This window comes from Kogia breviceps, chromosome 3 (assembly GCF_026419965.1).
Source record: "Kogia breviceps isolate mKogBre1 chromosome 3, mKogBre1 haplotype 1, whole genome shotgun sequence".
Classification (NCBI taxonomy): Eukaryota; Metazoa; Chordata; class Mammalia; order Artiodactyla; family Physeteridae; genus Kogia; species Kogia breviceps.
In genome coordinates this window covers 119,714,815-119,738,017 of record NC_081312.1, presented here as the reverse complement: position 1 = coordinate 119,738,017, position 23,203 = coordinate 119,714,815, and the positions used below count along the sequence as shown (strand labels likewise).

General features: G+C 57.8%; 1 protein-coding gene across 2 annotated transcripts in view; it reads right to left on the bottom strand.

Annotated features, from left to right (window-relative positions):
- Positions 1 to 6,020: 6,020 nt before the first annotated feature.
- The window catches only part of RGMA (repulsive guidance molecule BMP co-receptor a), a 45,117-nt gene continuing 27,934 nt past the window's right edge, over positions 6,021 to 23,203 (bottom strand). For both annotated transcript variants that reach the window (XM_059056119.2, XM_067029547.1), the window contains exons 3-4: positions 16,898 to 17,415; positions 6,021 to 8,416 (exon numbers count right to left, since the gene is read on the bottom strand). In XM_059056119.2, coding sequence (XP_058912102.1) covers positions 7,700 to 8,416; positions 16,898 to 17,415 — 1,235 coding nt within the window. In that variant the 3' untranslated portion in view covers positions 6,021 to 7,699. The remainder of the gene's footprint in view (positions 8,417 to 16,897; positions 17,416 to 23,203) is intronic.

Here is a 23,203-nt window from a genome sequence, read left to right as displayed (position 1 = left end):
CACGGCATGGGGCCTCCCTGAACGTGTGTGGACTAAATGAATGTGTCCCCAAACCCACACCATGACCGGACACACAGGGGAAGCACCAGCCGGTGCCTGTGTGTCTGTGCAAGGACCCGAGAGAGAGAGACGGGAAGGTTAGACCCACCCGGTCAGCTCCCAGAGGGAGGGGCCTGGGCACTTCCTGGAGGGATTCGCCGCCCCCTTCCACCCTGACCATTAGCGAAGGGCAGGTAGTGTCAACCCCCCGAGGCAGATGCTGGAGTCGCCCTGCCCGGCTCCCCTTGGCATTAGTCCCTGGTGGTCCAGGCCCCCAGCCTTGACTTGAGGGCCATCTGGGAGCCCTGCTGACCAAGCCCCGCTGATGGTGCCCAGGATTCCAGTCCCCTGAGCTTTGGGAAGGAGGCGGCGGCAAGGGGGCTCCACTGTGACAAATCAGTCCTTGGGTCAAACACTCGGCAGGGCGCCTGGCACACGGCAGGTGTCCAGAACACGTAGCTGTCATGGCACTGGCTGGAGACTCCAGTCCCCATGCATTTGGGAGTGGGGTCCACACCAGCAGCTGGATCATGTCTGGGATCGCTAACAAGACCGACCCCAACCTGGGAAAGCTGATGGCCGCCCCTGGACCGGGGTGACCCAGCCGAGACCCCACAGGCACCCCGGGCCGTCCCCTCCTTCGACCCCAAGCCTCTCAGGCTTCAGGTCTGGCGTACCTTCTTTCCCATCCTCTTTCTCTTCAGGGTCCGTTGAGGTCCCCCTACCTTCCCAGCCTCCAGGTGGGGGTCTGGCCCCCTGCTTCCCCCAGGACCAGAGCCTTGGCTTGATGCCACCCCTGTTTTGGGGCTCCTCAAGGGAGGAACAGGTGGGTGGCATGGGGTTCACCTGGAAACCAGGTCAATGGCATCTGCCTGGTAGGGCTGTTGTGAAAATGGTCAAAGGAACTGCACGTTCAGGGCAGGTGTGGACGTACTCATTTTATCTGCAGGAAGACCACGTGAGGACATGCGGTCATCATCCCTCGTGGCTGAGAGAGCTGAGGCTGAGAATGATCTCACGTCACCCCCCATCACACAGTCAGTAGGTGGGTGAAGGGCTGGGATCCTGGGCCAGGTCTGGTCCCGGGGCCCGGGCTCTTCTCTCTGCCCAGGTGTCCCCCTGCCCCCACCACTGGTCATCCAGGCCCACCCAACCCAAGGCACAGACCCCCTGCCCCCAGGTGAGGGCCTGGCCTTGGGCAGGGCAGGGCTGGTCCAATGGACCAAGCACTTGCACTGCTCCCTTGAGGGCGTGCTTTGGGGACGGCCTCTCCACCCATTTCCAGCTCTCTTAATACTTTAGAGGCCTGCTTTCAGGGGTGTCCCCCTCAGCCCCAGCCAGTTCACCCATGTTAATAAAGTTCCCAGCCCCGGAAACAGCGGATACTGTTGCTGGACTTGTGCACAATAGGAGCTTGGAGTGAACTTGAGACCCAGGCCCCAGACCATTTCCAGCAGACCTTTCCGAGCATGTCCTTGTTCTCCCCAGGCAGATCTGTTTGGCCAGAGAGTTTGCTCTGGCTAAAGGGGCCGGCCTGGGGAGGGCTCTGCTTCCTGCGGGAGGGAGGGACGAAGCGGGACAGGAGGAGTTCAAATGCGGAAGAATCTGTGAGCCTTCCCAGCACTGCTCTGGGCAAGGATGGAGTGATGCCCGGTGACACGCCTGCCTCGGCCTCGGGGATCCAGGCTGCCTGGGATTGCGTCCCCCGGCTCCAGAGACACCCTTGCCCCCCAGTACATCATGCCTTGCACACCTGCTGCCCGTTGCAGTTTCTTAATTAAGTCCATCCTTCTGGGACCTTCTGAGCGTGTTCATTTCTGTTCCTCTCCTTCAGGGCTCTTGCACCAAACCCACGTCAGAGGCAGGAAGGGATTAAATGGTCAAAGGTGCTGAAAAGCCTGGAAAGGTGGGGAAGGTAGCTAAGAGGGAGCTGTTGAAACAGGTGGTAGAGTCTTTGGTCCCACTGATTCAGGAGGTGATGATTTCCCAGGGACCATGGGCACCTCCCTGGGATTAGGGGTCCTTAGACTCCTGACTGGTGTCGGGGGTTCCCACTGACCACTGGCCGGAACACCACGCTTCTTCAGCCCATGTGGGAGCTCGATAAAGAGCCCTTGAATTGTTTTAAGAGTCTAAGTAAGGCCAATCAGACCGAAGAGATGTGATTGCTGGGCCATATTTAAGAGAGGAGCATATGGTGAAGGACCGTGAACCAAGCAGGGTCCCCGCCCTGAGTGTCTGGTGGGAGACAGGTATGTGAGGCTAAGGGTGGGCCTTTTCCTCAAGGCGCCCTCTCTCCAGATCTCATGGGTCAGCCGGGGAGTGGGCGGGTGCAGGGGCCCTCCTGGTGTAGGAGCTGGCCAAGAAGGCTTGCTGCAGGAAGGAGTCCGTGAAGGTGGTATGAGCTGGGGGGGATGAGCTGGGGAGGGGCTGACACTAGTTGGGGTCTGTGGTTTCCTTGGTGCTTCCTTCCGTGTTCTCTCTCGTTTTTGCCTGTCTTCCCAAGAACCTCTGCAGCAGGACCACCAGCTTCATCTGGCAGATGAGGAAACAGGCCACAGGGCCCGTGGCCGGCAAGGCCACCCCTTGAAGGGGACTTGTTCCAGCCCACGGGGGCTCCAGCACATCATCTGGTAGCTGTGGGGAGTAAGTATGCCCCTCCCAGGCTTCCCTCCTATTCTTTGAACTTCCTTTTTTCAAATTTTAGCATCGTCCTCCTCAGGATCAGAACTTTGGTCCATGCGTAATTGGGTATTTGCCGTAAAGCCCAATCCTAGTAAAGCCAGCTGTCCTGGGCCACCCAACCCACCACACTCCCAAGATTCTGCTGGGTCGTGGCCTTCAGATGTCTTTATTCCCTGAGTGACAGCCAGGAGACCCCTGCCAGTCCGCTTACCAACCATGGATTTGCAACTGGCTCGTTCAAATGTAACACATTTCCCTTTGGGAGGTTTATTCTGTGAGCGTTGCACTTCTTAAGAAGTTTTTCTTGGAAGTTTTGTCATTTAAATTAAAAAAATTAAGAACAATCCAGCTGTGTGTGCTTTCTAACGTGTCCTAAAGTAAGATTTGGATGTCGGGGTCCCGGACCTGCTCCTGCTGTGGTCCTCCCGGGCTCGGTAAATGACACCACAGCTTCCCCGGGTACTGAACCCACACACCTGGAGGCAACACCTTGGTCCGCTCTCAAGTTCTCACGCGCCCCAAAGCTCCACCTTCACATTGAACCCCAAAGCCCGTCATTCGTGCCACCTCTGGCTCTGCCACTGCCCTCCCACTTCTGGCTGGCTTTGTGCCGCAGCCCCTGACGTCCTTTCTTCCCCACAGTGATCCCACTCTTTGCTGGAATGTTTCCTTTAAAACCAGAGTCCAACCCATCTCCCCACACTCAGAGCCTGCTAGCAGCTTCCTATGGCAACTAGAATAACAAGGCCTGTCCTGCTCTGGCTGCCTGTGGCCTCATCTTGCACCCTGATCCATGCACCTGGCTTCCTGCAGCCCACACTCTCTGGGCTGCTGCTGTGCCAGGGCCTCTGTGCTCACCGTTGCCTGTGGAGAACGCTCTCCCCAGATCTTTGCACGGCCCGTTCTCCGGATTCACACAGGTGAAGTAGTCCGAGGGCCCCGCTGACCCCACCGGAGAGGAAAGCCTCTCCCCACCGTCCCCCAATCCAGGGTGCATCTCTCTCAGGTCCTTTGACCCATGAACCTTTTCTTCATGTTGTTGTCACATGGGACATTCGCTTATGTAACTGCTTGGTTAGGGACCTGTCTCGCCAATAAGAACGCAAGGGAGTGTGTACAGATCTCTGTCGCATCCCCCCAGCACCCGCGATCACGAAAGAGTTATCCAATGAATCAAGGAACACGGGCAGTTGCAAAGGGAGGAGATGGCCATTTCTGGTGGCCTCTTCATGCTGCCAGGGCGCCAGGACTCCGTGTGCAGGGCAATTTATGAGCATTAGCTCATTGGATTTCTGTAATGGCTTTGGGCGGTAGGTACTCATAATTCCATTTTACAGAGAAGGAATCCAAGGTTCAGAAAATCCAAGGGAGACCACACAGCGACGGGCAGAGCCAGTTTGGATGCCAAGTCAGCCTGCCATCTGAGACCAAGTCCCCCCACCCCCGAGTCCGTTCAACCTCCTGCTCCACCCTGCGTGCTGGCATTGCTCTGATGAGCCCCACTCTGCCTGGCTCAAATGGGTCAAATGGGTTCTCGGTAAGCGGGGGTGGGGGTGGGGGTGGGGGTCGGAGCGCGGAGAGGAGCCCGCAGCTCCATCTGCTAATGCGTTTACCTCCAGGCTGACTCGCCTCGGCTGAGCTGGCACAGAAGCGTCTCTGCTCCAAACCCAGCCTGTGGAGTAAGATGAAGCTGCTTCTTGGGAATCATTTCGCTCACGACTCTGTGTTCCATATTCATGATGAAATGCAAATTTCCATGTTCACGAGGGCAACTAGTAGCATGGTACTCGGAAAAGAATTCCAGCTGGTTAAGTTTAGGGTCCTGAACAAATTCCAAACCAAGATTCTTTTCTGGCCAGGGCCGCAGCTTTTTCATCTGATGGTGGATGAGATTTTTTTTTCTCTCCCGTGTGCCCTGGCCCTGGCTTCTCAATTATCTGTTCTTCTGCGCTGGCCAAGTGCCAACAGCCCTTGTTGGTTCCCCACCCCCTGCATGAGTATTCATTTCATCCCACTTTCTAGTGAGGCTGAGAGGCCTATCAATTTGGGTGACCGGGTAAGATGTGTGGGGAGGTCCCAGCCTTGTTTTGTCCCTTCCAGGATGGTTCTTCCTCCCAAAGCCCGGACTCCTGTGTTCACTCTGGGAGCCTGCTTAAGAGCAGGGCTCTAGAAAGCTCTCCCTTCCTATTTTTAGCTTCCTCCTCGGCTTGGGATTGGTGTACATGCTCTCTGGTTTTCTCGGTTCACCTCCCTCCCGAGCTTCCAGGGTCCACGTGGGCCTCTCCCCTCTCCTTTCACCCACTGTCTCACTTAACCCCTCTTGCTTTGGGATAATAGCGACACCAACACTGGACACTCACTGTGCGTCAGTCCCTGTCCTTAGTACTTCACAGGAATTAACTCACTGAATCTTCAAACAACCCTATGGGATGGACACTCCCCACTTTACAAAGGAGGGGATGCAGGCTCAGAGAGGTTGACTCGCCCAAGGTCACAGAGCTAGGAAAGTGGAGAAGCTGGGACGTGGCCTGGCTTAACTGGGCTGCTATTCTGCTGCCTGGCATTTATTATTAACAGCAGGGACTCTGGGGGCAAAACAGGCCTAGGTGTACATGTTGGCCCTGCCCTTGCTAAGGAACCCTAGGCCAGTCAGTCCATCTCCCCGAGTCTCTCTATTTCCATCCGTAAAATGGGCATGCATTTGTTCTTGACTCACTGGTTAACTTTAAAAGATGAAATGTGAAGACCTGGCCTCAAGCAAGCTTCAGTCCTGTGCACACTGATGGACCCTCTGCAGTGCCACCACCCTTTCCCTGGGCTGTGGGCAAGGAGGGGGACCTCTGGGGCGGGAGGCAGCCACAGTCCCAGCTCTGGGGTCCTAGACTGATGAACTCCTCCTGGATCTCAGGCCAGCCCACCCAACCTCGTCCCAGAAGGCCCTTTATGTCCCTCCTCCATGTGATCATCTGTCTTCAAGACGGTTCCAGCTTCGCGAGGGAACCTGGACCCCTCAAGCCCCAAAGGCAGCTCATCGCAAGGAGAAAAAGTAATTTTAGAGAAGCAGGGGGCTTTGGTTGTTTAATTGCTTCTCCTTCTGCAGGCACTCACCACACTCAACTCACACACACACACACACACACACACACACGCGTGCGCGCTGCCCGCTCCCCATTCCCTGGTACATACACTGTAAGGGGGCAGCCACCACCAAAGTCAACCCTCCACCCCGAAAGGAACCAAAGTCCGTTCAGAAAACAAACTCCAACACATAGTCCAAAAGAAAGTAACAAAACAGAGCAAAAAATCCCAAACTTTACTTGCATTTAGCCATTAATAAATAATTTACAGTATGTACACGCGGTGACACTCCACACAGGTCGCAGACACGGGACACAGTGAGGGGCCCCCACTTCCAAGCAGAACGTGATCAAACACAACCAAAATAAAGTGCTTCACTTTTTACTTCCAACATAGGGACCATCTAAAAACCAGCAGGGAGGGGCCAGGGCTGCGCCTCCCACCCACCTGCCCGCCTAGCCCACGGCTTGGCAGAGAGAGGGAACCTCTCGGAGGGGGAGGCAGGGACCAGTCCGCAGCCTCCCGGGCCAGTGTATGAGAGGTCCCTGGGCAACAGCAGAGGGGTGGTTGGGGACAGTGGGGCCTGCGGGGCTTCTGGGAGGATCGCCCTCTGGGGCACGGCCACACGTTTAGGAGTGGAGCCCAGCTCGGTGCTGGTCCCCGGGGTTCTCTGAAACAGCAGCAGAGGTGGGACTGGTTCGGGGCTCCTCGGATGGGCAGCTTGGCTGATGTGAGGTGGGAAAGTCTCCTGGCTGTGTGGCCACAGGGCTTAAGAGGAAGGCCTAGAAGGAGGAGATCCTGCCAGGGATGCTAAGGGCTGAGACACCTTCCAGGCCCTGCTCCTTTCCCCAGAATGCAGACCTGGGTGGACAGGGCAGGGAGCAGGGCTCTGGGGGGGCAGGGGAGGAGAAAGCAGAGGATCAGGGCAGGCCAGCTGGCCCCATCCACTGAGTCTCCAGCCTGCACCCTGCGGCCTCAGCTCCCCTGCTCACCGCCTCTTGCCACCTGCTGCAGAGGAAGGAACAGAAATCAAGGGGGTAGTTCTCTGTTTAGACATTTAGAAGCAAAGACTCGACTTCCAAAGAACAGTGGGGACCGGGGGACAGGAGAATGAGCAGTGGGGGGAGGCGCCAGAGCGGGCATTGCTCAGAGCACGTCCCGACGACATGTGTCGTCCCCCACCTGTGGGGCCTGGTAACTGGGGCCTGAGCCCGTGCCCAGCCAGGGTACACATGGTGGTCTCTCCTTGGCTCGCAGGGAGGCCACAGGCGGGAAGGCACCAGGAGGGCACAACTTTTTGGCCAAAGGGTTACATTAGTTTTCTAAAGATGCCAAGCAGCACCCTGAGGGTGTCCTAAAGCCCAAGAGGAAAGGATGCCCTGCCCAGGGGTCTAGCCTCGAGGCTGCCTCCGCGCTCCCCCCATCCCCCAGCCTTGTGTGTGCGAGTGTGTACGAGTGTGTGTGCGTGGGGTGGGCGCAGGTGGCCCGGGATGCACGTGCAGCAGTCGGCCGGGCCTGTTTCAGTGCATTGCAGGGGTGAGGGCAGGTCGACTCTGCCCACCACGCCCAGTGTCTCTGTTGGGGTGAGGGCTTAGGCCTGAGGGGCTCTGATTTGCACATTCACACAGCGGGGCGGGCGGAGAGGGGCAGCTGTCCCTCTGCACAGCTCTATGTCACAAACGTCACAGCACCGGTCACCACAACCTTGTCCCGGGCCCCGGGGGAGGGGAGGGGACGTCCCACGCCCCCAGCCCTTGCCAGCAGGCAGCCCAAGGCAGCTCGGAGGTACGCGGCCGCCGGGGCTCCTGAGCCCTGCAGGGACTGCGGGGGCCACCGGGAGGCCACCACTGGCCCTCGTGCAGCCGCCGACCAGTTTGGGGACGCCTCGCTCTCGGCCCTAGGCGGCCTCCAGCAGCACAGGGAACAGGGGCGAGAGTAGAAGGCTGCCGAGGAGGGGCCAGGGGGCCAGGGGCAGCCCTGCGGCAGCCGCCCTGCCCGGGGGCTCCCGAGTCCTCTCGTACAGGTGCAGCTTGTCCTTGTTGGAGTGGAGCATCTTGACGTCCTCCAGGGCATAGTAGGCGGCCAGCGTGAAGTTCACGTCCCCTGTGGTGAGCAGGTCGAAGACGCAGGCCTGGTAGTAGAGGTCCTCCACGGGCAGCTTCTCCTTGCACTTGGCCACGGCCGTCTCGTACGGGAAGGTGTCGGGGGCTGAGGGGGCGGGGCTGGCGGCTGGTAGCCTGTGGGCGCCGGGGCGCTCAGCGCCGGCTCGGAAGGCCTGGAAGTCGATCTGCTGGTTGAGGGGGCAGCCCCTCAGGCAGAGGTAGAGGCCCTGGCTGTCCCGGTCTTCCACGGCGTTGACTACCTCCTCGGGCATGCGGACCGCGAAAGTCAGGTAGCCGCCCACCTGGCGGACCACGATGGTGGTGCCGATGTACTTGGCCTGGATCTCCACGTGCTGGCCCGACACCTTCTCGGTGATCTTCAGGCTGTTGGCCCCGTGCTTGTCGCCACCGTTCTTAGAGCCGTCGGCGAAGGCGGCAGGGAGCTCGTCCATCTCGGCCTGGTACACCTTCTGGTCCACGCACTCCTGGAAGTTCTTGAAGATGATGGTGAGCTGCAGGGCAAGGGGGCAAAGAGAGGGGGTGAGGCAGTGGCGGGAACTGTGGAGGGGACAAGGCCCAGCCCCATACTTACAATGCTCTGGACTGAGCGGAGGGATGGCAAGAGCCCCCAGGATGTCCCAGACCGCCCCTTCCCCACTGTGGTCACTGTGCAGTGCCACCTGCCCTATTACACATTTAATATTTTTCTTTAAAGCAATTTGCATTTTTTGCTTAAAATTTTTTTTGACTTAGAAAGGGAACTTTATACTCCTCTCCTAAATAGAAAACCAGCTCATTTACTATATACAGAGAGGAACCATACAAAGAAAAGCATGGCTAATTAAAAATGAAAGGTCGTTATCCACTGTAATAGGCTGAAGAATGGCCTCCAAGATATCAGGCGCTAATCCCTGGAACCTGTAAATGTTACCTTATAGGACAAATGGGATCTTGCACCAGTTGGGGTTAGGTCAAGGATACTGAGGTGGAGAAATTATCCTGCTGGGCCCTAAGTGTAATCACATGTGTCCTCATAAGACGGAAGCAGAGAGACACCTGACGGCAGAAGAGGAGGTGGGGTTTCCACAGAGGCAGAGACCAGAGGGATGTGGCCACAAGTTGAAGGATGCTGGCCACCAGCAGAGGCCTGGAAGAAGCAACGAACAGACTCTCCCCTGAAGCCTCCAGAAGGATTGGTCCTGCTGACACCTTGATGCTAGCCCCTTAAGACTCATTTCAGACTTTTCGTCTTCAGAGGTATGAGAATAAATTTGTTTGTTTGCATCACTTAGTTTGTGGTACTTGTTACAGCAGCAATAGGAAATGAATATGGACCACAACCAAAGGACCATAAGCCACGGGCTGAACATAACAGCAGGTAGAAGAGACTGATGTTCAAAGAAAGAAGGAGCAGGCAAAATCCATGCAGGCAGGCAGGCAGAGGCCAGCAGAGGCCACCGCAGCAGGGCTGCCCTGAGGGGTCTCCCAGCCAGGCCTTGGCAGTAGCAGGAGGAGGAGGGAGGGGAGGGTGGTGCCGGTCAGCAAAAGGGAGATGGGGGCTCCAGGTTAACGGGCAGCCCTGGCCAGGGGAGCAGCGAGGCGCATTTCTGCTGGAGCCTGCAGCTGGGCTGAGGGGCTGCGCTGAGCTACTGGAGAAGCAGAGGGCTAAGCGGCTCCATCACTAACCCTCCTCCTGAGAAACACAGACACAGGCGCACTCGCTGCATTTATTCCTTCTGGGCCTGTGCGGCGCTGCAGGGAAGGTGACACGACCTCGGATTTATAGACGAGGAAATTTGGGTTCAGAAAGTAAAGTGACTTGCCCAAGTTCACACAGCCAGCAAGAGGCAGAGCTGGGATTAGGCTCTTGGTTTCCAGTCCCTGGGCATTTTTGGCCAAAAAGTCATAGGGTGGGAGGCCTGGGAGAAGGACAAGAGACCAACAGTCTGGGGAGGGATGTGTTTCCCCTGTCACCCTGGGTGAGGCGTCTGGCTGTTCTTTCCTCTGTAACACTAACCAGGAAGATGGGGTGGAGACATGAGTGAAAATGGGAAAATCGCCCCCTCCCCGTTCCTGCTGGACTCTCAGCCTGTAGCCAGGGAGGGAGGTGGGGCAATGGGGGCAAGATGGTGCCCAGGCCTCTTGGGACCTCCCGCTAAAAGCACCCTGCCCCCGGCCCGGCCCCAACCTCTTCACGGCCCCCAGCCACCATTCCCAGGCCCTGTCCCCTCATCCCCGCCACCAAGCCTGGAGAAGAAGGGCCTCGCCAGCTGGGATACCACACCTCCTCAGAATGTCTGTAGGCCGAAGGGGCTCTAGCAAAGGGTGGGGGGCTGCTGACGACATGCATGGTCGGCCGTGGCTGAATTCTCTGCCTGGGAACCCCTGGGGGATGTGGCAGTTGAGGGGCATGAAGATGGCCTGGGCACCTCTTGGGGTTGAGGGCAATGCGGCAAAGCACTAGGGGAATTGCTGGCCAAACGGTGGGTGTATGACAAAGGCGAGGCCCCAGACTTGCTAGAAACCAAAGAGGAAACCCAAAGCAGCTCTGATGGGGAAGGGAAGGCGGGGAGAGCTGCCACAGGACCTCAGCTCAGGCAGGAGGGTCAGGGAGAGGCCAGCCAAGACAGGCGGGTGGGGAGGTGCTGGTGGGGCACAGGCCAGGGAGTGTGTCTGGCTGCAGTTCCGGGGTGGCTGGGGACACAGCCAGGAGGGGGAAGCCAGCAGGGAGTGGCCTTGGCTGGGGACCCCAGGAGCAGGTGCTGAGATGCCTGAAGACTGAAGAGGGGCAGCCTAGGGGCTGCAGAAAGTTCTAGGCTGAGCAAACCCATAAAGTAGCAAGACCTGGGCTGGAGGTGTCACCAGCTCTGTTTCACGGCTGCTCTGCACGTCCCCTCACGCCAGTGTAAAGCTCAGGGGTGACCAGGCAGAGAGCGTACGAGGGGCCCTCAGAGGGAATGCAGAGAAGACCCCAGCCCTTCTCACCCCGTTCCTGAGAGATGTAAGGATGAGAGGAAGTCCGAGAGGGGCAGGCCACAGTATGACTTTTGGGAACTCCAGGGTACCTGGGCCTTGCTGGGTCCCTTCCTCCGTCAGAAACATTAAAAACTATATTTGTGGCTGAGATTGGGATTGACATATACACGCTACGATATATTAAACAGATGACTAATAAGGACCTACTGTGTAGCACAGGGAACTCAATACTCTGTAAGGACCTATATGGAAAAAGAATCTCAAAAAGAGTGGATATATGTATAACTGACTCTGCTGTACACCTGAACCTAACACAACACTGTAAATCAACTATACGCCAGCAAAAATTCTTTTAAAAAAAAGACGCTACATTTTGGGACTGCACTGGTGTAAAGACTAATATAGTCTAGGTTGGATCATGTTGGTTTTTTCCTTCTGACTTTAAAAGGAAGGAAAGCCTTCACGGGGCCCTGGAAGTCTTGGGGCCAAGGCACCACGCCTGCGGGGCCTGACGGGTGTGCGAAGGGCATTCTGTGCGGTCTTCATGGGACACGAGGAGGGGCTGGCGCTCTGAGGTCGAGAGCCAGAGGCCCTGACAGAGGCCACAGCGGGCTACAGCGGGAGGCCCGCGTGCACAGCTCCCTGAGCCCAGGGCTCTGCTTCCCCGTCTCCTCCCTGGAGGTCACAGGCTGGTCCCGGGACGTGGCTCTTCTGCTTCGCTGTGGGATGTGCAAAGTGGCTGCAGCCCCTCCATCCTGCCCCTAGCCCCACGCATCATCGAACCCCATGAAACTGCTGCTTTTCCACTGCCCAGACCTGTGAACGTGGCGACTTCACAGGGATCCACCTCCTGCTGCTTCCTCCCTCCATCCTAGGCTCCTGCCCTGATGAGGAGGCCGCCCGACCGCCTGGCCCGCCCGCCCGCCTGCCTGCGGGGGGGCCGGGAGGTGGGCCAGCGGGGTGGTCCTGCCATGGGGGGAGGGGCATGCAATGAGGGGATCTGGTGTCCCTGCCTGGTGTGCAGGGCCACACAGACACTGGAGGCGGGGGAGTAGGGGGGTGGCTTTCCCTGTGCCATCAGCCTCCCTGGAACAGGAAAGGCTGGTTTCACTCTAACTGCCATCTCTTGCGGAGACAGTCTCCTGGAAGGCTGACAGGCTGCTTGACTCTTCCTGGCACCGGTGCCAGGGACTCAACCACAAGGAACAGCATGAAGGGGGCCTGTCGAAAGCCGGGCGGCTCACTGCCCACACAGCCGCAGGCGTGGCTGTCGCTGCCGCGCCTGCTGCCCACCCCCACCTTCCCCAAGGGGCTCGTGCCCTCTCCACCGCTGGGCACAGGGCAGCGCCCGAGTGTCATCAGAACTATTCATGGAGCGCCAACCGTGTGCCAGGCCTGGGGCTGGGGGCTGTGTCCACACGAGGGGAGGAAACAGCCCAAGACCCCTGTCCTCAGTGTACTCACACTGCGGGGGTGGAAGGTGATGTCACAGACTAAGCAGATGAAGGAAGCCGTGTGATGGAATGGAAGTGCAACGGAAAACCTGCCAGGGGGCCGCCGTGGGGGGAGGCGCCGAGACCCGAGTTCCTCTCCTCCCTGAGGCTCAAAACGGGGTGCCAGGGCTTCCCTGGTGGTGCAGTGGTTGAGAGTCCGCCTGCCGATGCAGGGGACTCGGGTTCGTGCCCAGGTCTGGGAAGATCCCACATGCCACAGGGCAACTAAGCCCACATGCCACAACTACTGAGCTCACACCCATCAACTAGAGAGCCTGCATGCTGCAAACTACAGAGCCCATGCACTCTGGAGCCCATGCTCCACAACTACAGAGCCTATGTGCTACAACTAGAGAAAAGAAAAAACCCACACTCCACAACCAGAGAGAAGCCCCGCGCACCGTTAACAAATAACCCTCACACCATAACGAAGAGCCCTCACATCGCAGTGAAAGATCCCGCAGGCCTCAATGAAAATCCTGCGTGCCACAACTAAGACCTGATGCAGCCATAAATAAATAAATAAAATTCCTTTAAAAAAAGAAAAACTATATGATAACATTATATGTATGTATTTCTGAAGGAATTAGACAGAAATGTATTGAGGTCTTGTAATAACCTGTAATGGAAAAGAATCTGAAAAAGAATATCTGTAACTGAATCACTTTGCTGTATACCTGAAACTAACACAACATGGTAAATTAACTATACTTCAATTTAAAAAAAAGAAAATGTATTGAGGATTTCTTGTGCATCTCGGAGCTGAAGATAAGAGATATCATGGTCCATTAACTATGCATTTTCAACCCTTCCAGAAAAGTTCTTCCTTCCATTTAAAAAAATAAAAATCACTTTCTTGGGCTTCCCTGGTGGCGCAGTGGTTGAGAGTCCACCTGCCGATGCAGGAGACATGGGTTCGTGCCTGGGTCCGGGAAGATCCCACATGCCGCAGAGCGGCTGGGCCCGTGAGCCATGGCCGCTGGGCCTGCGCGTCCGGAGCCTGTGCTCCGCAACGGGAGAGGCCACAGCAGTGAGAGGCCCGCGTACCGCAAACATCCCCCGCAAAAAAAAAAAAACAGAGTGCCACCAGCGCAGCCAGAAAGAGGAAGACAGAGCAGGGGGCGGGCATGGGAGGCAGTCCCACCGGAACAGGAAGTTGAAAGGTCAGCTTGGGCTGGAAAACACTAGATCTTGGCCCTCCACAAGAACAGAGGGGTAGGCAGAGTTGGACAGTGAGAGTACCGTGCTCCTGGGCAAGGCGCCACGGCTGAGGGGAGTGGGAAATCACAAAAGCCCAGGTTCCACCACCTCGGGGATAAAAGCCCACACTCTGCTTGGCTCTGCTGCTGCCCCCTCCTGTCCTGTCCCTCGGGGGCAAGCTCAGGGCGAAGGCAGGCAGGAGGCCTTCCCCAGTGCCCTGTGTAGAGCCAGTCCCCTGCCCCAAGACCCTCAGCATCCTGCTGCCCCAGCACCCATCACCAGCATCCCGCGGCTGATCTTTGTGCCCCACTATTAGCCTGGGAGCTGCTGAGACGGAGGCGTCGCCGAGCACAGAGGCTGGCACAGGAGAGCCGTTTGGTCAATGTTTTCTGAGTCAGCGAAGGAACACACACACCTGAGTAATGGAGGCCCAATGGAGAACAGGCAGAGGCATGCCGAGGGCACTGGGGAACCAGCCACCGATGTCTCTCACCCGGGTACCATGAGACCCCAGTCGGCCCTGAGGCCTGAGACTGGCTTGGCCACAGACATGGAGCCTGTCACTGCCCGGCCTCCAGCAGAGACTTGTACTGCCTCCTGGCTGATGGGGAGATAAGAGAAGGCTGCGAAAACTCTTCACCTGCTGGGAAGATCAAGGTGGCCCTAGGTCACCGCGGAGATGGGCTGGCTTGATCTAGGGGCTCTGCTGCAGAGCTCCAGACCCTTCTGGAAACTTCATGCTGGGACGGGAAGGGAGGAGCTCCCATGCCTGCTCGGGCAGTTCTGTTGGCCACTGCGCCTAGCAGTGAGCCTGAAACAGAGTGAGCATTTGAAAAATGTGGGCTAAGTGAATGAATGGAATACAAGAACAAATGAGTGAATGAATGAACGAGCCATTTGGTTTGTGGACGGCCTCGCTGAGCTCAGGGTCCCACTGTGTGCCAACAGAGAGCCAAGGGTGGCATCCAGGGGTTCTAAGCCCAGGCACCTCACCCCGGCCTGCAGGACCCACTAGTATGGGACCCAAAGGCTCTTTCTCTAGCTTTCACCCCCAGTCAAAGGGGCCAGCAAGCCCCCCTTGCTGGTCACTAACCACAATTCCTCCCAGGTCTGTTATCACATCTGATGCTTACACCACCTTGGTCAGGAGGGGCAGGCCTCCTGAGGTCCACAGCCCTCTCATACCCTCAGACCTCCCGTGCGCCCCCTGCCAGCTTGGGACAGGGAGGCGGGGTCCCCTTCCACAGTGTGTTTGCTGCTGGATTTAGAAGCCGCAGCCTCAGGCATTCATTTATCTTGGCTCTAGGGAGGGAGGCGGGTAGGTGAAGGCAGCTGCAGCCGGCACCTTGATTCAGGCCCCCCTTAGTCTGTGGAGGGCTGAGAGGGGGGAGGGGGAGGAGGGAGCCCTGGCCGCAATTTGCTGCCCACTAGGCTTCATGGCCTGGTGCCAAAGGCCTGTAAGAGCATCCATGGGGCTAAGGCCTGCTTGTTTCCTACCCAGCAGCGGGTCCCAGGAAGAGACCCCTGTGGGCATGCAAGGGCCACCGAAGCAGAGGGAGGTGGCAGGAATTTTCCTGGCCGCCAGGTCACCTCAGTGTCCTCCTCTGGGGCATGGAGGGACGAGAAGGAACAGAAACGCCCTTGTGGGCCAGCCTGGCACTGCCCCACACACTGCCTTGCAACGTGCCCTTGCTGGGAAAACAGACCCGCTGCCAAACCGGAAACCCCAGGGGCTCTAGTGGCCCAGACCCCGGGGAGGTAGAGGTGTCCCCATGGCCTGGACTCTGATCATCCACCAGCCTCCTGGACCTGAGACCACGTGCTCCGGCTGAGTCTGAATGTGAGGTCACGGGAGACCCTCCTGGAAAAATGGGAGGGAGGATCTGGAGTGGACAGGAATGTCCCATTGCCTGGGCCATGGGCCACATCATGGCTGCCTCTGGCTGTGGCTCTGTGAGTAGGACTTGAGTCCTGCCACCAAGACACTGAAGCCTCCTTGGGTCAGAAGATGACTGGCTCTTGGTGGCCTCCGGGGCTCCAGATGGGAACCTCCTCTCCCGGCAGTGAGAACACGCTGGGCTCTGGAGTCCCCTGGCTTTGGTGAAATCCCAGCCTGGTTCCCAGCCGAATGCACTTTGGGTGGGGAGGCCACTTTCCCTCTTAAGAGTCTCAGGTTCTGGATGCGTTAAATGGAGCTGCCCTGAACAGACGGGCTGCATGGGTGGCCCTGGGGGTGCCTCAGTGGGTTGAAGCTCTGTCCTCACTTGTTCCACCTTCCCTGTGCCCAGACACCACGGCCCTCTCTGCTCTGAGGCTGCAGCCTTACTGTGTTGGTGTGGGACAGAGACAAAGGGCAGGATGGTACCCTGCAGCCCCGACTGGGCCCAGCAGCATCCAGCAGCCGTGGCCTCCAATCAGCGTCCTCAATGCCCTCCATGCCACAGAATCACTGGGGGCTTTTAAAAAAGAACACATCTGACCCCCACTCAGAGATGTGGTGTCAGAGCGGCCTGAGGGGGGGGGGGGGCAGAACCACTATCTTCTAAAATCCGCTCGGTTCGTAAACGTGCAGCCACAATGAAAACCCCTGGGCAGGACCGTCACCTCCAGGAGGCTGTTGGGTCCACTTGTCTGGGGCGGGGTTTGACTCCCACTGGACAGTAAGCTCTGTGATGATAACGACAGAAACATACCTGCATAGCGGCTCCTCTTTATTGGGATTTGACACCGGAGCTCTACGAAAATATAGTTTGGGGCAAGAGAAGACTATCCCAGAAGTTTGAAACTGAATGCTCTGGGAGTGTTTTTAAACTTTCTGGACTATTAACCCCAGTAAGAAATCCATCTTATTTACAGCTAGACCCAATGTGCACACACATGAACAAACGCACACAACAGAAACTAAGTTTCCTAAACGTTTACTCTTGCACTTGGAAAGCATTCACAAACTGCCTTAGTATAGGCTAGGTTTGGCTATCCTCTTCTACCCTGCACCCCCCAACCCAGACCCACCCCCAAACTATGCCTGTGTGCTAGCTTCTGATGCCAGAATGCTGATTTCAAAGACCCTTAGTGGATGGTGTACAGCAGCAGTTTGAGAAGCACCGCACTCTGGGCAAAGGGCAGAGGTGGCTCCAGGGTACTTCACCTGATGACAAAGAACGTCCAGAACATTCCTTCCTAAATAATTTGCTCAGTTACCGACAAGAGGGACATGGCGGGTCAGGGGGCGTCTGGGTCGTGGGGAGGAAAGTCCGGGCCCTCCTGACGGCAGGGCCTGGTGCCGTGACCCGCCTCACCACCCCCGGCCCCCCTCCCCCGTACCTTGCTGGTGGCGGTGGCGGCTGAGCCGGGCAGCACCGGTGTGTTGGTGACCTGCACGTTTAGGTAATTATTGTCGATGAGCGGCCAGGCACCCTGCACCTTGCAGGTCTGGAAACGGTCTGTGAAAGTCCGGAGGTGCGGGTCCCCGAAGAGGCCGCAGTGCGTGTAGTTGGGGGCGGCCGCGCGATTGTGGAAGCTCTTCTCGTAGTGGCAGATCTCGGGGCTGTCCGAGCGCTCCTGGCTGTCCCCCGGCGGCGGCGGCAGCGTGCGCAGGTGTGGCTGCGACGTGGGGCCATCCTTGGAGCAGTTGTGCTGGCTCATGAGGTCCTCGATGCCATGGACGGCAGAGTGGTAGGCCAGGTCCCCTCGGCAGGTGCGGGCCGTGCGCCGCGTGCACAGGGCGTAGGTGCGCAGCGCCGCGCAGAACTCGGGGGCGTCGTCCGGGGCCGGCGCGTGGCTGCCCGCTGTGGCGCTCCAGAACTCAGAGTTGCACTTGAGGATCTTGCACGAGGAGGTGGCTGCGGATACAGGAAGGGAGGCGCTGTCACGTTGGGAGTGGTGAGCCCAGGCCTCCTCCACCCCCGTGGGCCAGGGCTGTGGGGCACGTGCAAGGGACAAAGGACGCCTCATCTCAGCCGTTGTTAGAGTTCCTGCAGGCGCGGAACCTGCCTTTCCCACTTTCCCGATTCTTCTGTGCAGCCGTAATGACCCTGAGTGGCTAGGCCTGCGGACCTGCAGGCTGAAAGGCCTGGCGGAGGACTACCGGCACCCCCCCACAGTCCCCCACCGCAAGCTCTCCACCCACCCTTGGGCCTTTGGCGTCTGTTGACACTTTCACAACTACCGCCAAGAATTTTGGCACAGCAACAGAAATCTGGCAGGGAATTAAGCCCCACTATTCAGTATGTGTTCTGATCTCTGCCACTGTGTGACCTTGTACAAATCACTTAACTTCTCTGTGCCTCATTTTACCTATCTAGAAAATGGGGTAATATGGTATCCACCCTATGAGGTTGCTGAAAGCGTTAAAGGACTTATTCCGGCACTGGGCACAGAGCAGAAGCTCAATGAATGTTGGCTAGTGTGATCATTATATTAGCCCTGGTCACAGAGGGCCTGGTTCTGTCACTTCATCTGCAGATGAAGGGCAGCTTCCCTCTTGGTCTCCGTAGCTCCATCCCCCATTATCCTGCTCAGGAGAGAAAGCTGGGAGGCAACTGAGTGTTAACCTTGGATCTGCTCTAACTCGTGCTTTTTTTTTTTTTTTTAAGGTCACTTACAAGTGTTGAGACCGTAGTGACAATTAGCTACAGATAATTATCATGCCTGAGAACTGTGACTTCAACACACCTGCATCTTGTACCTAGACACATGGAATCTGCCCTTTCCCGGCCTCCTGGATTCCTCTGCACAGCCCATAGTGACCAGAAGTGGCAGCAGGAGGGACGTTTCTACACAGGCTTCCAGGTGCAAAGGGGCCAGCAGACCAGCTGCGAGGTGCAGCCTTTGGTGTCTCAGCCCAATCAACAGAGGGGAAGGAGGCACTTGCTCCAGCCACTCCTGGCTGGGCCACTAATCTGGCTTTTAACCTTGGAAAAGTCAGTTTACTTCTCTGTTACTGGCTTTTTACCTAGAAAATCAAGTTGTGCCTAAAAGCAGGGACAGAAGTATATGGGGGCAGGCTAGCAAAAGAACCATCCAGGCGGCTGCCCTGTGTGGCCCTGGCCTGTGCTGCCAGGCCCTGTACCTGGACGCCTGGGCCATCTAGCTCATGGAGCTCTCCCACCTCTGCAGGTGCGGGCGCTGATCTCCTGGAGCTGACGTGACTTGCCCCAAGTCACACATCTGGTAAACACGGTGCTTGTCCTAAAACTCAGACTTTTCCCCTAATTTGACCTGTATTTGTCACACCTCTGGTAAACAAGGTCATTTCAGGAGGTATCTGGGTGAGCATTTTTCTTTTCACTTGAGAAGTCACATATTTAAATATGTATTAGGAAAAATAAAACAGATTTGATAGAAGAGCTACAGATTTCCCATTTTAAGTTGAAGAAGCATGCTGACCTGAAGCAGATCCAGTAAATGATAGGTGGTGGCTGCTGTGAAGAGGTGCCCGTCCAGGGAGACCCCCTGTGTGGTTGCCCTCCCACAGAGCCACGTTCCTGGCCCAGGTCTCCTTTGAAAGGCGGCTAGAAGATTCTCTGGCCCTGCCATCTTCATGATTTCCCAACCTGTAGAAGATGCCCAAGGGCCCAACCTCCCTGTGGGCTGCAAATGCTACTGTGGCCTGAGTGGGAGACAGTAAAGGGGTCCTCAAGGTGGGGGTGTGTGTGTGGAAAGGATGCCGTGGAGAACAAGCAGTGTGGAGGAACACAGGTCAGGGGAACTGGCCGCTGCAGCTGCCAACCCCTCTGGTCTGCGGCCTCCCCGTAATGCCCACTCCAGTAGCCTTGGTGATTACAGGTGAGCTGACCTGCCATTCTGCTTTCTCAGAATTCTGGATAGGCATCTCAGAGGAAACCACCCCAAAGGGACTCAGGCCTTTTGCTTAGTGGCGGCTACCTTGGCTTTGCCCACTGCCCACTGGCCCACCAGCCCTGGGGCCCCCTCTGGCCCTCACCACGCCCAAAGGACAGAAAAGACAGTGCCCGTCCCTTTACAGCCAGACCACCGCAGCACGCGCAGGGCTGTGCTGGCCTCAGCTCTCCACCAGAGCCAAGCTGGGGCGGCAGAGACTGAAGTCCCAGCTAACTGACTCTGTTCCAGGCTCAGTGGCCTGGGCCCTGCAGGCCTCACCTCACTCGGGGCCCCGGGCAGCCTCACGGGTGGGCACTACAGCATCCCCGCCTCAGGCTCAGCGAGGCTGACTTTCTTGCCTGAGATTCCACTGTGAGGAGGAAGCAGGATGTGAATCCAGCCCCTCAGACCTGAGAGCCCAGGCCCTCGGCAGTGCCAAGACCTCAGACAACCTTGGAGCATGCATGATTCCCTCCACCGGCCGCTGGGTGGTTCAAGGGTACACTCTGCCACAGGTGGGCTTCAGCATCTCCCTGAGGACCCTTCCTGCGACGCTGAGAGACCGCCACCCGCCAGGAGGCCCATGGTCCACATGCTCCGTGGCGTTGCCTCCACAGACTAGTTTCCAGGGCCCGTTTCTCAGGGTGCAGCTGGGGGTGGGCAGGGGCTCAAAGGCTGGGGTCGGGATGCTGCCCAGGGCAGGGCCAGCCTGCACACAGACAGCGTGGGATGCGTTGGGGGCGTCCCACTCCAGACCCCGTCATGCATGGCTCTGTTCCCCGCAAACGGGCGATGGGGGGGTCTGCTGTCTGCACAGCCTTGACACCTGGGCTCAGAGCAGTGTCTCAGCTACAGAGCTCTCTGGTGTGCCTGGAATGCATGACCGAAATCCCACTCCGGTGCCCCCAGAGGGAGTCCCTGAAGTGCTCTGGGGTCATCGAGTGGATCTGTTCAGAGCCGCGCTCCTCGAATGTGCCCACCAACCACTGGGCTCTGCCTCCGCCGGGCCCAGTGGGCCTGAGGGCTGCATCGCTGTCAGGTGCTCTGGGGGTCATTTTCTCTTCAACAGCCAGTCACAGAGGGGCCAAGTTGCCCGCCCCCACCCAACGTCCCCCCGCAGGCCTGGAATGTGTGAAGGGGGCATCTTCTCGGGGGTGGGGGGCAGGGGGCTGCAGGCAGAGTGGTCAGTGAGGAGACCGGCCTCCCGAGGAGCAAGCCCAGCCGCGACCCAGCTGCCTACACTGAGCGGCCCAGGGCACACTCAGGCTGTCAGCGCTTGGAGACGAGGCCTTTCATCTCTCCGTTCACCGTGGCTCCGCCCCTTGCTCCCCTCCCCCTCCTGAGCCACAGGTAGCAACCGCCCACCCCCAGAGGGTGCATGGCAGCTCCGCCCACCACTCACCACCCACCACCCGCAGGAGGCTACGGGGGTTGCTCTCCCTGCCCTTGCACCCAGGGCCTCCCTCCTGCCTCAGTAGAGGGGTTGAGCTTGAAGTCCTGCCAATCCCATTTCTCAACCCTCTGGAGAACATTCTCAGGCGACCGCCCAGAGCTGGGCCCAAAGTGGGGAAGTCTGAAGGCGACGCTGGTCGCGTGGGATGCTGGGCAGAGTGTGTGCCGGAGGGAGGGTGTCTGGTCCAAAGTCCCACTCTGTCCCCTGCGAGTAGTTTGTGGGAATTTGACTTGACCTAAGTTTCCTTATCTGTGAAGTGGAGGTAACACCCGCCTCAGAGGCTGCTGAGGGTTGAGATGTCCTTGGCGTGCCTGGGACCCCGTGGGCACCCAACAAATAAGGTCCCAGACAAAGGTCTCAGAGGGGGACAGATACAAGCCCCCTGTGAGGAGGTCAGAGGTTAAAAGAAGGGCAGTGGATGGGAGCCAGCCCCTCTCTCTGCCTCCTCCCTAGTGAATCGCAGGGACTGCTCTCAGCCCTGCACCCTCCTCCTCAGGTTAGGGCCCTTGTGCCTTGACTCAGATCAGCTGGGTCTAGGCAGCTCTTCCTGCCCACTGCTCATCACACCCAAAGGCCCAGCCCCGCAGCCCACCTGGATCAGTCCAGGACCATGGTGCCTGGGGCCACATTTCCCCGATGTCCTGGGTTTTCCCAGCTGTCCCGAACCCTCAGGCCCTGCACATCTTCCTAAGGGTCTAAGAGGAACCCCAGGCGTTCCCATCATAAGAAAGAAGCTACGGATCAGGGTGGGGGAATGGTGTATAAGAGGCCACTGAGAGTAACAAGAGCTGGGGCCAGAACTGGGGGAGAGCTCTCCCAGGCCCATCTGCCATCATTTCCTGGGGGCCTCAGGGAAGGGTGCTGGGGATGCCAGGGCTGGACAGTCCCCACGCGTGGCGAGCCGAGGGGCCCTGACGCCCATGGAGTCATCCTGCCGCCCTGTGTTCCACTCTAGTAAATCATAGGCTGAAGGCTCCCCAACCCAGGTCAGGGACCTGAATGTAACCTGGCCCAGCATCAAAAGGAAAAGCTCTGGACTGTGGCGTCACCTGCCAAAGAGACCCCAGAGGGGCTGATTTTTATGTGCCGTATCTTAAAAAAAAAAAAAAAAAAAAAAAAGACCTGAATTCCAGGCAGTAAACCTTGGGTTTTTCTGATGTGAGTGTTCAAGGAAGAAGGAAGGAGAGGAAAGTCTGAGAGTTTGAAACATCTTACTGCAACTCGTATGAGTGGGAAGACGAAGCGAGCTTTCCTGAGCATGGCTTCCTTGGTGCTTTCAGTGAGACAGAAGGCAGCCGGTTGCTCTGTTCCTGCCTGGCTCCTGCAGACGGCCACCTTGCCACAGTGCCACGGCAGCCCATGTGCGCACAGCCAGGTGATTAAAGTTCTCCTGAGCTCCTATTTCCATCTCAGATGCTGTGTCTTTGGGCAGGGAGGGCTCTCAAGGGGCCCCTTCTGACCCCTGGTACCTGGAGCTCCACCTCAGACACCCAGGAAAATGCAAAGACCCTTGCACAGACTTCATGCTCCTCGGAAGCCTACTACGCATGTTTTGATTTGACTCAAGCCTCTTGAGACGTAGAACTTTTGGGATTAGCTACCAGGGGACAAACGGAGGAGAATCCAGAGGCCGCAAAGACAGTGGCCAGCCAGACTCACCACCAGGAAACCCGATTCCCTCCGGCGCCCCATGATGCAGGACACTTGGCTCAAAAGGTGGGGTGCAGGCTGGGACCCTGGGCAACCACTGGACCCACTCGCTCCCAACTTGTGCCGTTAGGGCCAGGGCTCCCACTTCTCTGTGCAATTGACTTTGTTAAGATCACTTTATCTAATGATCACTTGGCGACCAAACTCCATGTTGGCTTCCCAAGGCGCACCATGGAATTTTAGAACCTGGGGCCTGAGGTATGCCACAGGTCACCAGTTTGTACCTCCAGCCAGCCCCCATGGCAGGAAATCTGCCTGCAGCAAACCTGCCCGGTGGGCATCCGGCTTCCATTGCCATTGGGACTCTGCTGGGCAGGGCTGGCCCCTCCTGCCCTGGACAGCTCCAGCTGTGGACCCACATCTGCCCCCCAGGGAGATCCGTGGGGCTTTGGCCCTTCTCTAGAGCCACAGAGAAAAGGCTCAAATGTAACCCTGCAAATACTGGAGATGGCCCCTTGGCTTCCCTGTGTCACCTTCTTTGGTCTCACCCTCTGGCCACTCCTCTCTGTGGGCCTCACTGAACTGTCAACCATCGACGTCCCAGCTAGGGTGCCACCTCCTGCCTGCAAATCCCCTGAGAATCCTCTGACTCCCACACTCTACGCTCAAAGCATCTGTGCTCCGGC